Source organism: Mastigoproctus giganteus, chromosome 4 (assembly GCF_048544385.1).
Source record: "Mastigoproctus giganteus isolate SK-2022 chromosome 4, ASM4854438v1, whole genome shotgun sequence".
NCBI lineage: Eukaryota > Metazoa > Arthropoda > Arachnida > Uropygi > Thelyphonidae > Mastigoproctus > Mastigoproctus giganteus.
Window position 1 is genome coordinate 59,821,962 of NC_143578.1, and position 20,510 is coordinate 59,842,471.

General features: G+C 38.1%; 1 protein-coding gene across 1 annotated transcript in view; it reads right to left on the bottom strand.

Moving 5' to 3' along the window:
• The window catches only part of LOC150086760 (uncharacterized), a 429,070-nt gene that overhangs the window by 240,678 nt on the left and 167,882 nt on the right, over nucleotides 1–20,510 (bottom strand). The window contains exons 3-4 of the mRNA XM_090372247.1: nucleotides 11,671–11,767; nucleotides 1,130–1,254 (exon numbers count right to left, since the gene is read on the bottom strand). Coding sequence (XP_090228373.1) covers nucleotides 1,130–1,254; nucleotides 11,671–11,767 — 222 coding nt within the window. The remainder of the gene's footprint in view (nucleotides 1–1,129; nucleotides 1,255–11,670; nucleotides 11,768–20,510) is intronic.

Genomic DNA, 20,510 nt, shown 5'->3' on the forward strand with positions numbered 1-20,510 from the left:
ATTTAATATACTTCTCTGACACATATGCAAAGTGCTCATTTTGCTTTACCTGGACATATGTCAGATTCTGTAATTGACTTGTCTGTAATATTTGTGACCCCAATAGATTGTTGAATGTTGTGGAGGTTGGTTATAAAGATAAAAAAAATAAAGTTTCAGTTTAATATTTGGTAGTTAGTTCATTTAATTAGTAAATTCCCTTCCCAGTGACATACCTTTTTATTTATGTCTCTCATTTATATCACTTTATTCAAGTTTTTTTTCTAAAGAATCAAGGAACAGATATTTAAAAAAAAAAAAAAAAAATCTGCTGGATTTGATCACATACACCTGAAATAATAAAAATATGCCTGTAACTCTTATCTGTTACACTATGTTATTTTGATGCTTATAATAACTTGATTTATAATGTCAGTTTGTCATTTGTGCAAACACATCAATTAAGTTAACTTTGTGTTTAAAAATTAACTCATTAAATCCTGTCCAATATCATAAACTCAATTCCTATTAATAAGTTTTGAATGACATAAGATTCACTTTCATAGATACAAAACTCAAGGCTAATATCATGAATCAATTCATTCAAAAATAGTTCTGATAATGTATAACAAACTGCATATCATGCTGGGATAATTGTCAAACTATTTATATAAATGCCACAGTAAATTGTTTTTTAATCAGAAAATCCCATTCTCAACCAAGTTTCATTGCATTTACTCACAAAACTGTACTGTTCATACATGCTTATTTATCATGTGCAATTTCAATAATGACTGAAGACTTAGTTATCAGTACTAGAAAACCTCATTTAATAGTTAACATTTAAACCATTATGAATTCTTGAAAACTTTCTCAATATTAATATGCTCTATAATCATCCAAGTAAATAAAAATTTTCAGATACCCATAAATCAATAATATACTGTAGCATTAATATAATTAACAATCTAGCAGAATCTTCAAAATTTAAAGAATTTTACATACCAGATAAATATTATATACCCAGAGAATGGAAAACAATGACAACTCCTATAAACTTGCATCTATTTGCTTGTTTGAAGAGGAATTACAACCCATTTGCACCAACAATGACATTCAAATATAACTGCACTGTTAAAATTATACTCACTTTGCCTAAGTCTTTATCTCTAACCTCTAGAATATTTTCAAGATGCCTTGCTCTTGACTCTGTCTCTAGAAGCTTTGTCTTTACTTTTTCTGTTTCTAATCTCTCTTCCTCAATGATTTTGCTCCCTTAAGAGAAGTAATTTTGTGATCAAACTTTTATTTTATAAAATATGAAAACTGTTCAAGTTTGCATGTATAGCAATATATTAACTGGAAATAAATTTAAAAGAAAAGCAATAAGTAATATTATATTGTAATGCTAAACATGTCAATTAAATGTGTCAATTTTCTTCAATTTCACAAATGATATGAATAAAAGGTCAAGACTCAGATAACTGAATCCCTCATTAGCATTAGTTGAGGCATATGATGCAAGAAAGCAAGCTTATACAGCATCAGCCAAAAAAAAAAACCCTTCCCATTTCACCCATCTGATCACTCCAAATGTTTGTTTAGTTCAGCCTTAAATTTATTTAAGCTATCAACTTCTACAACAACAGATGGAAGTCTGTTCCAGCAATCAACTACATGCTGGCTAATGGCAAACTTCCGCATCTATTCTACAACTGTCTTTTTTCAATTTGAATCTATGCCCCCTTGGGTTCTTAGTGTGAGCAAGCGGAAGTATCCCATCAGCATTGAGCCTGCTCAAACCATTCAAGGCCTTATACACCTCAATCAGATCACCTCACAGGTGCTTATTCTCCAGATGCCGCAACTTGCAGAACTTAAGCCTTTCTTCATAAGCACAAACCTTTGTTCCTCTCACCAATCTTGTTGCTCTTCTCTGTACTCATTCTAACATACATTATTCCTAAAATAAGGCCTCCAGACCTGTACTCAAGGTGTGGCCTGACCATTGCCTTATACAAAGGGATAATAACCTCCTTGTCTCTGCTGGCAAAATTCCTGTATATCATTAACAAGACCCCGTGACCTACTCTGGCAGCCCGTCTGCACTGCTCAGACAACTTCATATCTGACTGCACAATTATTCCCGGGTCTTTTTCATTCTCCACCTCCCTGAGTGTAGTACCTCACAGTTGGTATATTTCTCTTGAGTTACTGCTACCCATATGCAGTACTCTGCATTTGTCAATGTTAAACTTCAATTGCCACTTCTTAGTCTGTCTGCATAACTTTTCTATATCCTGTTGCAGTAGTATACTGTCTTTAATGTCATTAACAACCCTGCCAACCTTTGTATCATCTGAAAACTTGAACATTAAGCCTGATATACCTTCATCAATATCATTAATAAATACACAAAACAACAATGGGTCCAGCAATGAACCCTGGGGGACTCCACTAATAACATTAGTGCATGCAGAGCAGTGTCCCTTTATTACCACTATCTGCCATCCCCCACTCAACCATCCCTTTATCCATTACAATAACTTGCCCTTAATGCCATACTGCTCAAATTTGTACAGCAGTCTTCCATGTGCAACAGTATCAAAAGCTTTCCTGAAATCCAAGTATATGATAAAAAAATTATTTTTTGCATCCAGTTCCTTTGTGACCACATCATAGTATCCAATCAAACTGGTCAGACAAGACTTCCCCTTAACAAATCATTGCTGTTTCTGAAATATTACTGCAGTCTTGTCTAGGCGATCCTGTATCACCTTTTTAACTAGTGACTCCGTTACTTTCCCAGAACAGAAGTTAAACTAACAGGTCTATAATTATTTGTGTCACCCTTTTAACTCCCTTTGTGAATTGGGGATACATTTGCACATCTCCAGTCCAAGGGGACTTCCCCTCACTCTAAGGATGCTCTCATAATTATGGCTAAGGGTTTGCTAACTGCCCTCACTGCCTCCTTCAATATAACTGGATAGATGAAATCTATCCAGTTACCAGTAACCCCAGGTGCCTTTTTTATATTTAACTTTAACAATTTCTTCTCCATTTTTCTCTCAGTTATTACAAAATCACTTAGCTCCCTGTTAGAGTTTGATAAAGTTCTGGCATTCCTCTCCTTGAATAACTCTTCATGTGTGAATGTAGATGCAATATACTCATTCAGTTTATTAGCTACTTGAGCAGGATCATCAATAGTCAAACCATCTATAACATAGATGGTTTGACTATTCTGATTTGTGATGGGGACCAATCTGATTCGTCCCTTTCCTTCTAGAGTTTACATAAGTAAAGAACTCTTTGTTGTTTTTCTTTCCATCCTTTGCCGAAGATTTCTCATAATCTACCTTTGTGACTTGATTACAGACTAGCTTATATCTGCCATAGGCTTCTGTGTCGCCTGATAATTTATATGCATTGCATGCATTTTTATTCTCTGCCACGAGCGTCATTAATTAGCATTAGCATTAGTAGAGGCATTTGATGCAAGAAAGCAAGCTTATGCAGCATCAGCCAAAAAAAAAAAAATAAAGCAAAATAAATAAATAAAAAATAACCACTTCCACTTCACCCCTCTGTTCGTTTGAAATACCTGTCCAGCTGAGCCTTAAACTTATTTAGGCTATCAACTTCCACGACAAGGGATGGAAGTCTGTTCCACCTACCAACCACCCGCTGGCTAAAGGCAAATTTCCGCACGTCTATCCTACATCTGTCTTTCCTCAATTTGAACTTATGCCCTCTCAGGTGATTATTCTGAGCAAGAGGAAGAATCCCATCAGCATTGAGCATGTTCAAACCATTCAAGGCTTTGTACACCTCTATCAGATCACCTCGCTGGTGCCTAGTCTCCAGACACTGTAATTCGCAAAACTTAAGCCTTTCTTCGTAAGAGCACCCCTTTGTTATTTCACTAATCTTGTTGCTCTTCTCTGTACGCGTTCCAGCAGCTCTACATCCTTCTTGAAATTAGGCCTCCAGGCCTGTATACAGTACTCTAGGTGTGGCCTGACCATTGCCTTATACAAGGGAATAATCACCTCCTTATCCCTGCTAGAAAAATTCCTATATATCATTGACAATACACAATGAGCTACTCTTGCAGCCCGTCTGCACTGCTCAGAGAACTTCATATCTGCCTGCACAACCACCCCCAGCTCCCTTTCATTCTCTACCACTGTCAGTTTAGTACCACAGAGTTGATACGTTGCTCTGGGGTTGCTGTTTCCCATATGTAGTACTTTACATTTGTCAATGTTAAACTTCATTTGCCACTTCTCAGCCCATCTGCTCAACCTTTCCAGATCCTGTTGCAGCAGCATAGTGTCAGTAGTGTCCTTAACAACCCTGCCAACCTTCGTATCATCTGCAAACTTGGACATTAAGCTTGATATACCATCATCAATATCATTTATAAATACAGAGAACAATAAAGGACCCAATACCGAACCCTGAGGGACTCCACTAATAACATTAGTCCACGATGAGCAGTGTCCATTGATTACCACTCTCTGTCTTCTCCCCTCAACCACCCCTTTATCCATAGCAGCAATTTGCCTCCAATGCCACACTGCTCCAATTTGCGCAGCAGTCTTCCATGTGCAACAGTATCAGAAGCCTTTCTGATACTGTTGCATCCAAGTATATAATATCAAAGTTATTCCCTGCATCCAGTTCTTTTGTGACTGCATCATAGTATCCAATCAAGTTGGTCAGGCAAGACTTCCCCTTAACAAAACCATGCTGTGTCCGAGCTATAAATGAAGTCTTGTCTAGATGATCCTGCAGTGCTTCTTTAACCAGTGCCTCCATTAATTTTCCGGGAACAGAAGTTAAACTCACAGGTCTATAATTACTTGTGTCAGCCTTTGATCCTCCCTTGTGAATTGGGGTCACATTTGCACATCTCCAGTCCATGGGTACCTCCACTGAGTCCAAGGAAGCTCTCATAATTATGGCTAAGGGTTTGCTTACTTCCTTTGCTGCCTCCTTTAATATAACTGGATAGATCCCATCCACCCCAGGTGCCTTTCTTGTGTTTATCTTCAACAATTTCTCCTCCACTTTACTCTCAGTTATTACAAGATTCTCTAGCTTACTGCTAGAGTTGAATACACCTCTGGCATTCCCCTCACTGAATAACTCCTCATGTGTAATTGTCGATGCAAAATATTCATTTAGTTTGTTAGCTACCTGAGCAGGGTCATCAACAGTTGACCCATCGATATCAAGTGGACCAATCTGATTCATCCCCTTCCTTCTAGAGTTTACATAAGTAAAGAACTCTTTGCTGTTTTTCTTCGCATCCCTTGCCAAGGATCTCTCGTAATCTGCCTTCGCCTGCCTAACCTCCTTTGTAACTTGGTTACAGATCAACTTGTATCTATCATAGGCTTCTGTGTCGCCCATTAATTTGTATGTATCCCATGCATTTTTCTTCTCTGCCATATGCCTCATTAGTTCATCTGACATCCATTTAGGCCTAAACCTTGAACAGTATTTCTTAGTTGGTATGTAAAGCCTAGTAGCTTGCAAGATAAGTTCTTTGAATGCTTCCCATTTTGAATTTGCTGTTGGTAACATCATCAGTTGATCCCACTGTATAGAATTTAAATACTGTCTCAGTCCATCGTAGTCGCCTTTACAAAAGCAATACCCCTTCCCTTTACCCCTAATGGTAGTTACCTCTTTGAGTAACTCCCACTTCAGAACACTGTGATCACTGCCACCTAGTGGTTCATTTATCTGCAGATTCTTAATGCATGAAGAATCACTACTGATTATCAAATCAAGAGTATTACTCCCTCTAGTTGCCTCCCGAACATGCTGATGTAGAAAACAATCATCCAATAAATCCACAAAAGCCTTGCTAGTGTGTGAGTGACCAGCCCCCAAATTCCAGTCAATATCTTGGAAATTAAAATCCCCCATTATAAGACTCTCTGATTTACTGGCCCACTCTATTTCTCTGTACAGTTTCTTATTATACTCATCAGAGTCATTAGGCCTATAGCACACTCCTACTCTCAATTTTGATCTCCCAATGCTTATGTCACACCAAACTGACTCGACACTGCACTGTCCAGTGATGTCGACTGGCTTCGCTTCCTTGGATTTTATGTGTTTCTTAACTAATAGCATAACCCCTCCTCCCTTCCTATCCTGTCTATCCTTTCTGTAAACATTGTACTCCCCAAATTCCAGTTCTGCATTCCTTATATCTGTGTGACACCACGTCTCTGAAATCACAACAATATCTGCCTTTGATGTTATGACCAATAACTCAAATTCATCAAATTTATTTACTAAACTCCTAGCATTGGTATACACGCAAGTATACATGCATCTGCTCTTCATCTTAGCCACCCTAACACAACCCATGTGTTTACTTGTACCCCCATGATTCCCAGCAGTCTCTGTAATATCCTGCATCTTATTTTCCAGGCTGCTGCTCATTCCAATAGAAGCAGTGCAAGAATCACTTTCTCCTCTACCAGTGGCTACTGTTAATCTATTAGTCCTTGTATCCCCCCAATCTAGCAGTTTTCCGACCCACCTAACACTGCCTCGACAGCATCAGCAAAAATTCTTGCACCCTTTCTATTTAAGTGTATCCCATCCCTGTAGAAGCAGTCTGTCCTGTTAACAAGTACAGACCAGGCTGAAAAAAATTCTACCCCTTGAGCCCTGCACAATCTTTCCAGGGCCGAATTGATCGACAGGACTCTCATCATATACTCCCTCCTATCGTGTCTGGGCAGAATTGCAGACACTTTCAAATTCAACCCTAATTCACGGCTTTTTTTCATCAGTGACCTGTACTTGTTAAGTAATTCCGCCGGTCTCCTACTGTTAATATCATTAGTGCCAACGTGTACAACTATATCACCTTTTGTGTCCTTAAAAGATGATATCCGCTCTACAACGTCATCAACCTTTGCCCCTGGCAGACATACCCTGGTCCTGTTCCACCTATCCTTTTTACAAAGCATGTTTCCCGTTTCCCTGACAATAGAGTCACCAACAACTACTAGTTCCTTTTGGGACCAGTGCATTCTGCCTTGGGGGTTGCCGCTGTGTTGCACGATGACCAAGTGCAATTCATCTGACATCCATTTAGGCCTGAACCTTGAACAGTATTTCTTAGTTGGTATGAAAAGCCTAGTATCCTCCAAGATTAAGTCTCTGAAGGCACCATTCACCAATTCACTATTAGTTGTTGTTCTTTTTATTTGGTCTTTTAGGAGCATTAGCAACTAAGGCCATATTGCTCCAGGGATATGTGGTAGTTATTCCCTGACCTTTCCGCATCCTCCGTATTTGGTGGTCAAGGGCTTGAACCCCGGTCTAATCAAGAAGTGTATGCTATGCACTGTTGCTCCTGCCCACCTGGCTATGGAGGCATCTTCACCATTAGTAACATCATAAGTTGATCCCATTGTGTAGAATTTAAAAACTGTCTGAGACCACTGTAGTCACCTATACCAAGGCAAAAACTCTTCCCTTTACCCTTGATGGTAGTTACATCTTTAAGTAAATCCCACATCAGTACACTGTGATCACTGTCACCTAGTGGTTCCTTTATCTAAAAATTCTTATGCATGAATAATCACTGCTGATAATCAGATCAAGGATATTACTCTCTCTGGTTGTCCCTCAAATATGTTGCTGTAGAAAACAATCCTCCAATAAATCAACAAAAGTCTTGCTAGCATGTGAGTGACCAACTCACGAGTGCCAGTCAATATCTAGAAAGTAAAAATACTCCATTTACAAGACATTTCGATTTACTAGCCCACTCTATTTCTCTGCACAACTGTTCGTTGTATTCATCAGAGTCCTTAGGCCTATAACACACTCCTACTCTAATTTTCCCTTTCCCAGTGTTTATGTCACACCAAACGGACTCAGCATTGCCCTGTCCACCCGTGTCAACTGGATGCACTTCCTTAGATTGTATGTGTTTCTTAACTAACAGCAAAACTCCTCCTCCCTTCCTACCCTATCTATCCTTTCTGTACACATTGTACTCCCAAAATTCCAATTCTGTGACTGCTTATATCTGTGTGACACCATGTCTCTGATATTCTAACAATATCTGCCTTTGATGCCTTGATCAGCACTTCAAATTCATCAAATTTATTTACTATACTTCTAGCATTGGTGTACATGCAAGTATACATGCAGTTGTTCTTACTATTAGTTACCCTAACACAGCCCATGTATTTACTCGTTCCATGATAACTCCCAGCAGCTCTTGAAATCCCCAGCAACTTGTTCTCTAGGCTGCTGCTCATTACAATAGAAGCAGTGCAAGAATCACTTTCATCTCTGCCTGTGGCTACTGTTAATCGTTTAGTCTGTGAATCCCCCCAAGCTAGCAATTTTCTGACCCACCTAACACTGCCTCAATAGCATCAGCAAATATTCTTGCACCCTTTCTATTTAAGTGTATCCCATCCCTGTAGAAGCACTCTCTTCTGTTAGCTTGTTATTGTTATTTGGTTTTTAGGAGCATTAGCAACTAGGGCCATATTGCTCCGGGATATGCGGTGGTCATTCCCTGACCTTTCCGCATCCTCCGTATTTGGTGGTGACGGGCTCGAACCCCGGTCTAATCAAGAAGCGTGTGCTACGCACTGCTGCTCCTTCCCACCTGGCTACGGAGGCGCCTCTTCTGTTAGCAAGCACAGACCAAGCTGAAAAAAATTCTACACCACGAGCCTTGCACAATCTCTCCAGGGCCAAATTTACTGACAAGGCTCTCACTGTATACTCCCTCCTATTGTGCCTGGGCAGAATTTCAGACACTTTCAAATTTAACCCTAACTTGTGACTTTTTTTTCAGCATTGACCTGTACTTGTTAAGTAAATCTGCAGATCTCTTACTCTTAAGGTCATTAGTGCCATCTGAGCATCATTTGTTGAGAATAAAATTTTGATGTTATTCTTCTCTTCATTATCTGTATCTTTGTTTTCTGTATCTAAATAGTTCCAAGATGCAACATTTTGGAGTACAGCTATAATTTACAGCATGATAAAAACTGCTACTGATCTAGCTAAAAGGAATAATTTTTGGAGTTTGTATTAGTATTAGTATTAAAATGGTATAACTAATTCAAGGAGAAAATTTATTTTGCATCTGCCGAAAAAAAAATCATATTATTCTCATCATCAAAGATTCCAATTCTTCCTTGAATTTTTCCATATGGTTATTCCTTAAGATTTCATAGTTTGTCTCATCCAGTTCTTGTTTCACCTGCCAGTAAGAATACTCCTCCCTCATTCATTTTGCTAATTCCCCTCAGAGCCTTATACTCTTCAATTAACCCCCCCCCCACAACATGTCCAATCTGAACATCTAAACTTCTAAGCTATTCCTCAGAGGAATAATAATTAGTGCCCTTCACCAATCTAGTTGTCCTTCTTTTCACCTTCTCCAGAAGGTCTATTTCTTCCTTTGTATGTGGCTCCCAGACCTGGATCTTCTCTTCCTCCTCCTCCTCTCTACTTGAAAAATTCCAATAAATCACAAACAGAATACCATATGCCCTTCTTGCCATCCACTTACACTGCAAATTGAACTTCACTTCTTTCTGTATCATAATGTCCAAGTCTTTCTCATTCTGGACAGCTTTTAATTCGTATCTTCCCTAATCTATAAACTACTCTTGGGTTTCTGATTTCTAAGTGCAATACTTTGCATATGGTAACATTAAACTTAGCTGACATTCTACACCATACCTGCAGCTAGTCCAAATCCTTTTGAAGCAGCATAGCTTGATTCTAATCATTAACTAATCTTCAAACCTTTAAAGTCATTGGCAAACTTTGACAGCTTCCACTGTATTCCCTCATCAATATCATTTATAAAGCTAAAAAAATAAGAGAGGTCTGAGCACTGATCAGTGAGGGATCCCACTTCCACCTTCTTTCTGCTGTCCTTCAACCAACCCCAATCCATCAATGGATCTTCCCTGTTATCCAAACCTGCTCTAATTTATACAATAACTTCTTACAAGGAACTATATCAAAAGCTTTATTAAAATCCAAATATATATGCCAAAGTCATTTGTCGTCCAACTTTGTGCTTTATAACCATATCACAGTAATTAAATCTTGCCTGATTATTCACCAGAATAATCAGGTAAGATCTCCCTTTTACAAAACCACACTGAAACCAATTTAAAATACCATTCTTGTTAAAATGGCTCTGTTTTGCATCTTTAATCATAGATTTCATAATCTTACTGACCACAACAGAATTTGATGAGACTGGTCTGCAACTGACTCTTACTTCTTTGGCTACTCTCTTACGGACTGGTGAGACATCATTGGCTCTTCTCCGGTCGAACAGGAAATTCCAAATCTAATGCTGATCTTATTAACATTACTAATGGGTGGATGCATTCACTTGCTGCTTTTTCCAGTATAACTGAATGTGCACCATCTGTCCCTGGGGCTTCTCAGCCTCGGAAGCTTTTTAAACAGGCGTTTCTCTGATATCATTATATCACTTATATCGTAATGCTTCAACTCAGCTTCACTATTCTCCTGGGCACTAACATGGTTTCAATAGTAAAGGTAGCTGCAAAATATCTGTTAAACACAGCTACCATTTCAGCTGGATTGTAAATTATACAACCACTCTGATCTTGTGGGGGAGACTGCCAAATTTACTTTGTGCTTCTTTTCACTCATGCATGAGTAGAACTAATTTTCCCCATTCTTATCTCTCTTTGCCAGCAATTTTTGACACTCAGCTTCTGAAAATCATCAGTGATTTTATTACATATCTGCTTATAGTAATCAAATGAAGCAGTGTCACACAGTCTATAATTGTTCCATGCTTTTTTCTTTGTTAAATGAAGTCTTTCAGCTTTCCTGTCATCCATTTTGGCATCTTTCTTTTTCAATACTTCTCAAATGGAACATTTATGTTTCTGGTCTCCAAATCCATTAAACACTTCCAATAATGCATTACTATCAAAGAGCATATAATAATATCTTCAGTTAAGAGTTCAAGAAATATCGGCTCCTCCGTAGCCAGGTGGGCAGGAGCAGCAGTGCGTAGAACACGCTTCTTGATTAGACTGGGGTTCAAGCCCGTGACCACCAAATACGGAGGATGCAGAAAGGTCAGGGAATGACCACTGCATATCCCCGGAGCAATATGGCCTTAGTTGCTAATGCTCCTAAAAACCAAATAACAACAACAACAACATCAAGAAATATCTGAGTCTATCGTTATCCCTTTTCCTGCAATTAAATTAAAGCCCTGACCAATTTCCTTTTAATAACTGAAATTTCCTTGGATAATACCCATTTTATGACATTACAATCACTCCCCAAGAAATGTTTTTTTTATATAGATTTTTCCATAAAGTACAGTTTTTGCACCTTAACAAAATTTCTTAGCATTTACATTTTGATGAAAGTACAGACTTGAGAATAAGTAACAAATACAACATGAACCCGATAAATTATGGTTCGGTTACTGTCTTTCTGTCTCTGTTTGGTCACCATCTCAAAAGATGGTGACCAAACAGAGACAGAAAGGACATGCTCCTTCCTGAAACCTCCAAAATTAGATACAACTGGAAGAGGAGTACCCAACAATAATGCAAAATGAAAAAGTTGCTAGAAGTCTTTTTTTTATCAAAATTATTTATTTACCAATTCCTTTAGTTTGCATCATTTCCATCAGTTTCTTGATACTCTCATCTCTAGCACCTAGTGTTTGCTTCTGAGTTTCAATCCTCATTTCTAATTCCTGAAAATGAAAAGGAGTAAATATCTCTGTCTCTGTCTGTCAATCTATACATCTAATTAATATGTGTTTTTTTTTTTTTTCATTTTCTATATTTCAATATGAGTATAATGTATTTAATCTTTTTGGAGGGTTTCAAAGCAAGAAACCATGAGGAAATACATAATAATTTCTATTTGGCATTCTCTTCTCAAATTTCAAGGTAATTTTTATAGGAATTGCTTTTAATTCTAATGAAGTAAAATCAATATAATAAAAAGAGTTAGCAAATTCTTGATATATATAAATATTTAAAAAGTATGGGCAATTTTTATATTTATAGTACATATTCAAAATGTACGGGCAATTTTTATATTAAAATACTGGTAGCATGTCAGAACTAAAGATACCAAAATAAAAATAAAATACCAAAACAAAAGAAACTGAATGTTAGAAATGATGGTCCTTGAGGTTGTCACAGACATTCTCTCAGATATACCAGACAAGCTGTACTTGCTACCTGGGAGTCTAAAACGCTGATGGAACTGATATTCGGGTGACACTCAAGTCAAGTGGACCCAATTTCAGCGAAGTCCGGATGGTCTATGACAGCCAAATCCTCTGCTTCCACCTTCACGATGGTGGGACTGTTAGTAATCATGGGTATAACCTTCATGCACAAGTACATGGTGGGTGACCACCCAGGTGTGAACCACCGTAAGCAGGGGTCGAGGTGTGGCGCCCACACCACATGGAGGAACGCCGCCTCTCTATGTTACCAGGCAGTACTAGGTGGTAGATGACTCTCATCAACTGGTGCAATACCACCACTTTGCTTATTGGAGGCTTGAAGTGGTGGAACCCATGTTTAGTCTCTAGAGCTAAGTTCCGGTCAACCCTTCCCTATTTCTTCCATCATGCAGTATGATTGATGATTTTGAGGTTATGAAGAACATCGTGGCGAGATACAATATTCCTTACATTTTGAGGGTACAGCTCTAAAACGGTGTTCGCAGGCCGGCCGCTAGTTAGTACACCGGACCGAACCTATTGGTAACTCTCTAGGAGGCTTCCGGATCAGCTAGTGTATAATCTTGCTACCTCTACTCTGCCAGATAGTGACTGAAGGGAGTCCAAGTAGTGTGTATGCGGGTCGAGGCCACGTTATGTCAAGGATCTGGGTATATTCTTACCATGTGTACCCCATATCCAAAAATTTCATTACTTCATACAGCATGTCCCACACACTTTTTCTTACTAGTGAATACACCATGAATTGTCAAACTAATAGAGCAAGCTTATCTGCGAAAAGATCTAAACCTCCCAAGCACTTACTAATTCATTTCACAAATATACGTGGTCTCAATTCTAATCTCAACGATGTCCATTTCCACTTGCAGTCTACCAAACCACATGTACTTTTTCTGACGGAATCTCAGTTATCGGTTGATTCAACTACTGCTCATCTCAGTTGCACAAATTATTCACTGTATGATTCCTTTCGCCTCAAAGGTGGTACTTGTGCATATGTCCGTTCTGATATTCCCTGTCGGAGACTTGGCAATTTGGAATCTCCTCTTTTTGATGTTCTCTGGCTTAAAATCTCTCTATCTCATTGTGTCAAATTCATATGTTGTCTCTACCATTCTCCCAACTACATCAATCACTTGGAGCTCTTTGACTTCCTCTCTTTGCAACTTGACTTTCTGCAGTCCAACTTTCCTAACAATGAGATAATTTTCCTTGGTGATTTTAATGTTCACAACTCCAGCTGGCTTCCGTGTTCTAGTCACACTAACCCAGCTGGTCGAGATGCTGAGGCTTTTGCAATTACTAATGACCTTGCACAGATTGTTCATTTACCTACAAGAATACCGGACAATCCTAATCATACAGCCAATACGCTTGATCTTTTTCTCACAAACAACCCTTTCAGGTACACAGTCAAAGTGAGAGGTCCTTTAGGCACTTCAGATCACAACTTGGTGATTGTCCCTTCTCCAATGGAACCTTTATCTCATGGCTATTCCCAACCTCATGTTGTTTGGTCATCCCATATTGCATTACAAGAATGCAATATGGGATAACCTGCGAGACTTCTTTATTTCTTTTCCTTGTTCTGATTACTGTTTCAAAACTTCTGATGTCAACGTTTGCTCAGATCGTGTCAGTGAAATTATTCTTGCAGGAATGGAATCCTTTATCCCACACTCCACTTTAAAATCTCGTCTTTTATCTAAACCTTGGTTTTCCAATAAATGTGCTAAGGCTGTTCAAGAGAAGAACATTGCATATTGTAATTGGCTTGTTTCTAATTCTTCAGTTTCATTTTCTGCATACAACAAAGCTCACAACAATTGTAAAGCAGTTATTAATCAGTCCAAACTAGAGTTTGAGCAGGCTAAGAGTAGAAAACTTGCTTCTTGCCCTAATGGTAGCCACGCATTCTGGTCTCTTGCCAAAGCTATTGGCCGCAACTTTTGCCCATCTCTGCTCCCACCTCTGTCCAAACCAGATGGTTCTGTTGTCACTTCAGCCAAGGATAAAGCTGACCTGCTAGCATCCCATTTTTCTTCTAGCTCTTGTATTAATGATCTTGGTAAAACACCTCCCACCATTCCTAACACGCTCCATTCAATGCCTCCTGTGGTCTTCCGTCAAAAGGATATCAGAAGGATTTTGATGAATCTTGATGCTAAGAAAGCTCCAGGTCCTGATGGTATTTCTCCAGTTGTTCTCAAAACCTGTGCTCCTGAACTTACTCCTATTCTTTGCCGCCTTTTTTCACTTTCTTATTCCAAAGGTGTTTTTCCTTCTGCTTGGAAATTTGCTCATATCCAGCCAGTTCCTAAAAAGGGCGACAAATCCCTCCCATCCAATTATCGTCCCATGGCAATTCCTTCTACTCTTTCTAAAGTAATGGAGAAATCAATTAACCGCGAATTCTTAAACTACCTAGAAACCTTCCGTCTGATCAACGATCGCCAGTATGGATTCCGTCAGTGTCGATTCACTGGTGATATTCTGGCTTATATTACCCATTTATGGACTAATTCAATGGAAAGGTTCGGTGAAACACAAGTACTGTAGTTGCTCTCGACATCTCAAAAGGTTTCGATCATGTTTGGCATAAAGGTCTTCTAAACAAACTTCCATCTTATGGTTTGCCAACTGTTTTTAGTAATTGGTTATCCAGTTTTCTCTCTGTTCGCTCACTGAGGGTGATGGTAGATGGCTCTCTGTCTTCTAACTTCTCCACTAATGCTGGTGTCCCCCAAAGGTTCAGTTGTTTCCCCCACTCTTTTCCTCTTGTACATTAATGACCTTCTTCTATTGACTGGAAATCCTATCCATAGTTTTGCCGATGATAGCACATTGCATTCCACTTTCCATTTCGAGAAACCTTGTACTGCTCAATCAGCTTCAACTTCTCGAAAATCTGCTACCAATTCCTTAAATTCCGATCTTCAGGTAATTCGCCAGTGCGGCAAAGACAACTTAGTTGATTTCAACCCTTCTAAAACTCAGTCTTGTCTTATATCTCACAAAAAGGATTGTTCTGTTCCTATTGTTGTTGTTGTTGTTGTTGTTATTTGGTTTTTAGGAGCATTAGCAACTAAGACCACATTGCTCCGGGGATATGCGGTGGTCATTCCCTGACCTCTCCGCATCCTCCCTATTTTGTGGTGACGGCTCGAACCCCGATCTAATCAAGAAGCGTATGCTACGCACTGCTGCTCCTTCCCACCTGGCTATGGAGGCGCCTTCTGCTCCTATGCTTATCTTTAGTGACACTCCGATTTCTCGGCAAAATGATATATCTCTTTTGGGAATACCCTGACTTCTAATCTCTCTTGGCACAAGCACATTACAAATATTGCTTCCTCTGCATCTAAAAAACTTGGTTTTCTCTTTCGCTCTCAGCGTTACTTTTCTTCCAAACAGCTGCTCACTCTGTATAAATCGTAAATTCGCCCTGCCATGGAATATTGTTCCCACATCTGGGGTGGTGCCCCCAAAACCTCTCTCAGGCTTCTTGATTCCATTCAGAAGAGGGCAGTTAGGCTAATTAATGATTCATCTTTAACAAAGTCTCTCCACTCGCTGTCTCATAGACGTACTGTTTCTGCTGCATGCCTCTTCTACAGATACTTCCATGGGCACTGTTATTCTGAATTGGCTTCTATAATTCCCGCTCTGTCTTTCAAAACAGTCTGAACACGTGCCGCCACCAGCCAACATCCATTTACTGTCCAACTTCAAACCCACAGAGCCAACTTTTCATCTTCCTCATTTATTCATTCAACTGCCGTTTTCTGGAACAACCTTCCTTCATACATATTTCCTGAAAATTACAATCTACAGAATTTCAAGTCCAATGTGAACAAATATCTTCTTTCGTCTTCTCAACCTCCAACCCAAGCATGGTACTATAGGTTCTAATACCTCTCGTGTTTGGGGTTTATATAAAAAAAAAAGATACAGAAATGAAGAATACAACATACTGAGATAAATTTAAAAACAATACTAGGTCATCTGCTCATCTAGAGTATCTCATGTGGCTATGGATTGAACATGTGTGCTCAGTTTTTTGGGATAGTACCACTGTTCAGCAAAGTATGGTAATTTAACTTTTATGATCTAAGGAGGTGAAACACTCCAGGATGAATCAGAAGTGTTATATCAGTATGAAACAAAGAAGGCATATAAATGAACAGAAAGTTTCAAGGGTAACAGAATAAATGTGATCGACAGAGATCATATAGTCAAAAGCAGCCAGAGTTTATTAGCTTAAAAACAATTTTGAGGTTATCTATATAAATGTAACTTGCTTTCCATGGTATCTTTATTGGTTGTTTGTTTGTTATTTGGTTTTTAGGAGCATTAGCAACTAAGGCCATATTGCTCTGGGATATGCGGTGGTCATTCCCTGACCTTTCCACATCCTCCGTATTTGGTGGTGACGGGCTCGAACCCCGGTCTAATCAAGAAGCATGTGCTACGCATTGCTGCTCCTTCCCACCTGGCTATGGAGGCACCTTCTTTATTGGTTTTGTCACAGTCAGGAAAATCATTTTGATGAGTTTCCTGATGTATATACAGTATGTGCAAATATTATCATAATAATGTATAATATAAAATCACGTATAATATAATGTAAAATAAATATGTACATATTTGAAAATAAATGTATTACTTTCAATATTTAACATAAACTGCTTAACCTTTTCCAGAATATGTATGTATACATTTTTCAAAGTTGTTTCAAACAATGTGTCATTTATGGATAAATTGCCTTGAAATATTCCAGTATATCCTGACATTTCTTATCTGTGTTTCCAAGTAATTCTAGAAATAAGCAGTACAAAAGTGGCATTTAAAATTGAAGGAGTCCACCCACACATACACACAATTCAACTTCTGGTGGATGAATTTCTCAATATGTTTTAACACCTGTCAGCCATTATCTGCACTAGGTTTACAAAAGCCAAAATTCTCTTGAAATCAGATCCAGAAGTAAGTGAAATTGAATCTAGTGATACATAATTAGATGTAGAAGATATTACTGCATCAAAGAAAGAAGTAACAAAGAGTTTTTTTGTTTTTTTTTTATTGAAAATATTTTATGGGTTTTTGCAGATTTTTATAATTTTTTTAAAAATCCCAAGTTGGGCACACAGAATTGATGAGAAAATAATTCACAAATTCGTGGCTCATCTACTCTACCCACACAGCTAAAACTCCTAAGAGCTGTTTTTTAAAACATTTTCTTTGATTTCTTCACTGAAAATTTCAGAAATCTTGCTAATTACTGCACAATCAAAAAAAAATTCATGAATTAAGTTAAAACTAATTATATGCACATGGTGAGTAGCATCTGTCATGTACAATTATTGATGGCAAACTGGCTTTAGTGACATGCACTTTCCTCCAATTAGTAATGCTCTCTGATTGCATTACTGATTGTTTCGTGTGCATCATGAAACAGTAGCGTGTTTCATGATGCACATACTCCTGTTCCTGAAAAGCATCTAATTGCATATGTTCGTTAAAGCGTGTGGGTCTTTCAATTTGAATTTCACTAGCTGACAGGGCTAAAGAGAATTTTATTTTCAAATATTAATTAAAAATATATGTTCTAATATAAAAAAATGGATTTTTCATAGTTGTGTTCAGAAAAGATTGAAAATAAATGTGGCATCAAAAAAGTGAACAATTCTGAATTATTTTTTGCTGATTTTTATTTCCACATGCACAGAGGAAGTTCAATCCTTCGTGCAACTGTTCACAGATTTAAATTCTGATTTGATTTTTTTATAATAATTTCACACTAATGTTGGGCAACCAAGTCAAAATAAAAACAACTTAATATTTAAAAACATTTATGTACCAAGTTTTCATTTTTATAAATTTTCAAAATTCCATAAAGAAACACTCCACAAAGTTGGTAGAAAATTCACACTCTAAGACTCAGCATTGTCTGGTGAACTCATTCCTAAAAGGATTAAGTGACATTTGTCTTACACAAGCTTGATAGATGAAATTATAGATAGAAAAGAATCAGATGTATTAACCAAAAATATATATACAATAAGGAAGTGCTAGTACAGTACTCAAATTTTTAAATTTAAGTATTCAGGCTAGATTAAAAAAAATATAAAGGTGACAGTGAGATATAAAACAGGAAGAGATGAATGTGTGTGTGTTCCCAAAAAAGTAAGGCAGAAGAACTGTATATATAAAAAAATAAATAAATTCATGCAAATCTGAAGGCTACTCAGCCATCTACCAGGAAAGTAATATCTTGTGGCACGCACATTTGATTGTAACACTCATCAGTCACTGTTAATATAAACTTAAATAATGCCGACATAGTAAACATAGGGTCAAAAGTGAAAGTGTAAGATGCTATTTGATATTTGTAAGCAAAAGGAGATCACAAGATTATTTGTGTGGTGCTCATATAATGCCAAGAAAACAGGCAAAAGGTGGCAAAAAATGTTTCATAATGACAGAGCAAATGTCAAAGACAATCAGTGAGCCAGAAATCATAACACTTTACAAATGTACAAGAACATTTGTTGCATTGATGCCACGAGAGGGAAAGGAATGGCCTTCCAAACTACATGGCAATACAAATTAACTGAACTTGTCTTACCGCACAGTGGAGAATATCATTTGGCACTAAATTAGTTGAGCTATGCTCATAAGAATGAGCATTACTCAAGTTGCATGAAATGTTCTCACCAATATTTGCCAAATTATCATGGGAAGGTGATGGGTTCCTGTATCACATCATCCCAAGTGATGAGACACAGGTGTATCATGTAACCCCAGAATTTAAAGGTACATCACTGCCATTTACCAAGAAATTCAAAACAACAACAATGGTTGCCTAAATCTCTGCAGTGAGAGGTTTTTGTCAACCATTTTCTGAAGCAAATCAGGACATACTGCCAACAAAAACTTTTTCCTGCAGGGAAAAACAATAAACAGTGGCAATTCTCACTACTCTTAAATGCCCTGCAGGGTGCAGCAGTGCACCTAATAAAAATGTCCAGGGTTGTATTGTGCCACAGTGCATCTTGTTGCATAATAATGCAATTTCATAAAGAAGCTTTGATTCAGCAACTGTTGCACATCAAATAGAAGTTTGGGCCTTCCACCATACAAGTAAGACTTTGCACCCTATGATGTTCACCTCTTTATGAACCTGGAAGGATTTCACTGGCCAATTTTTTGAAGATGGGGAAGAATCGCAATTAAGAAATTGGTACTCCAAGATATAAGAGAGAGAGAGAGAGAGAGAGAGAGAGAGAGAGAGAGAGAGAGAGAGAGATTTAAGTCAAGGTGGTAACTATGTTGAAAAGTAACATTATAACCTTGAATATCATACATTTTGTTAAATACAGTAGTAGTAGTAGTAATGGCAAATGATGCAAGAAAGCAAGCTTATAATACATCAGCCAAACACACACACACACAAAGGAACTGGATGCAAAAAATAATTTTGATATCATATATTTGGATTTCAGGAAATTGACACTATTTTGCATGGAAGACTATCATACATACTGGAGCAGAATGGTATTAAGGGTAAGTTGCTACAATGGATAAAAGGATGGTTAAGTGGGAGAAGACAGAGGGTGGTAATCAATCGGTGCTGCTCTTCATGGACTAATGTTATTAGTGGAGTCCCACAGGGGTCGGTGTTGGGTCCACTGTTGTTTTGTATATTTATCGATGATATTGATGAAGGTATATCAGGCTTAATGTCGAAGTTTGCAGATGATACAAAGGTTGGCAGGGTTGTTAATGACAGTAATGGCAGTGCGCTACTTTTTTTTTTTTTTTTATGTGAACCCCAAACACGAGAGGTAGTAAAACCTACAGTACTTAGTACTGTGCTTGGGTTGGAGGTTGAGAAGACGAAAGAAGATATTTGTTGATATTGGACTTGAACTTCTGTAGATTGTAATTTTCAGGAAATACGTATGAAGGAAGGTTGTTCCAGAAAACGGCAGTTGAATGAATGAATGAGGAAGATGAAAAGTTGGTTCTGTGAGTTTGAAGTTGGACAGTAAATGGATGTTGGCTGGTGGCGGCACGTGTTCGGACTGTTTTGAAAGAGAAAGCGAGAATTATAGAAGCCAATTCAGAAGAACAGTGGCCATGGAAGTATCTGTAGAAGAGGCATGCAGCAGAAACAGTGCGTCTATGAGAAAGCGAGTGGAGAGACTCTGTTAGAGATGAATCATTAATTAAC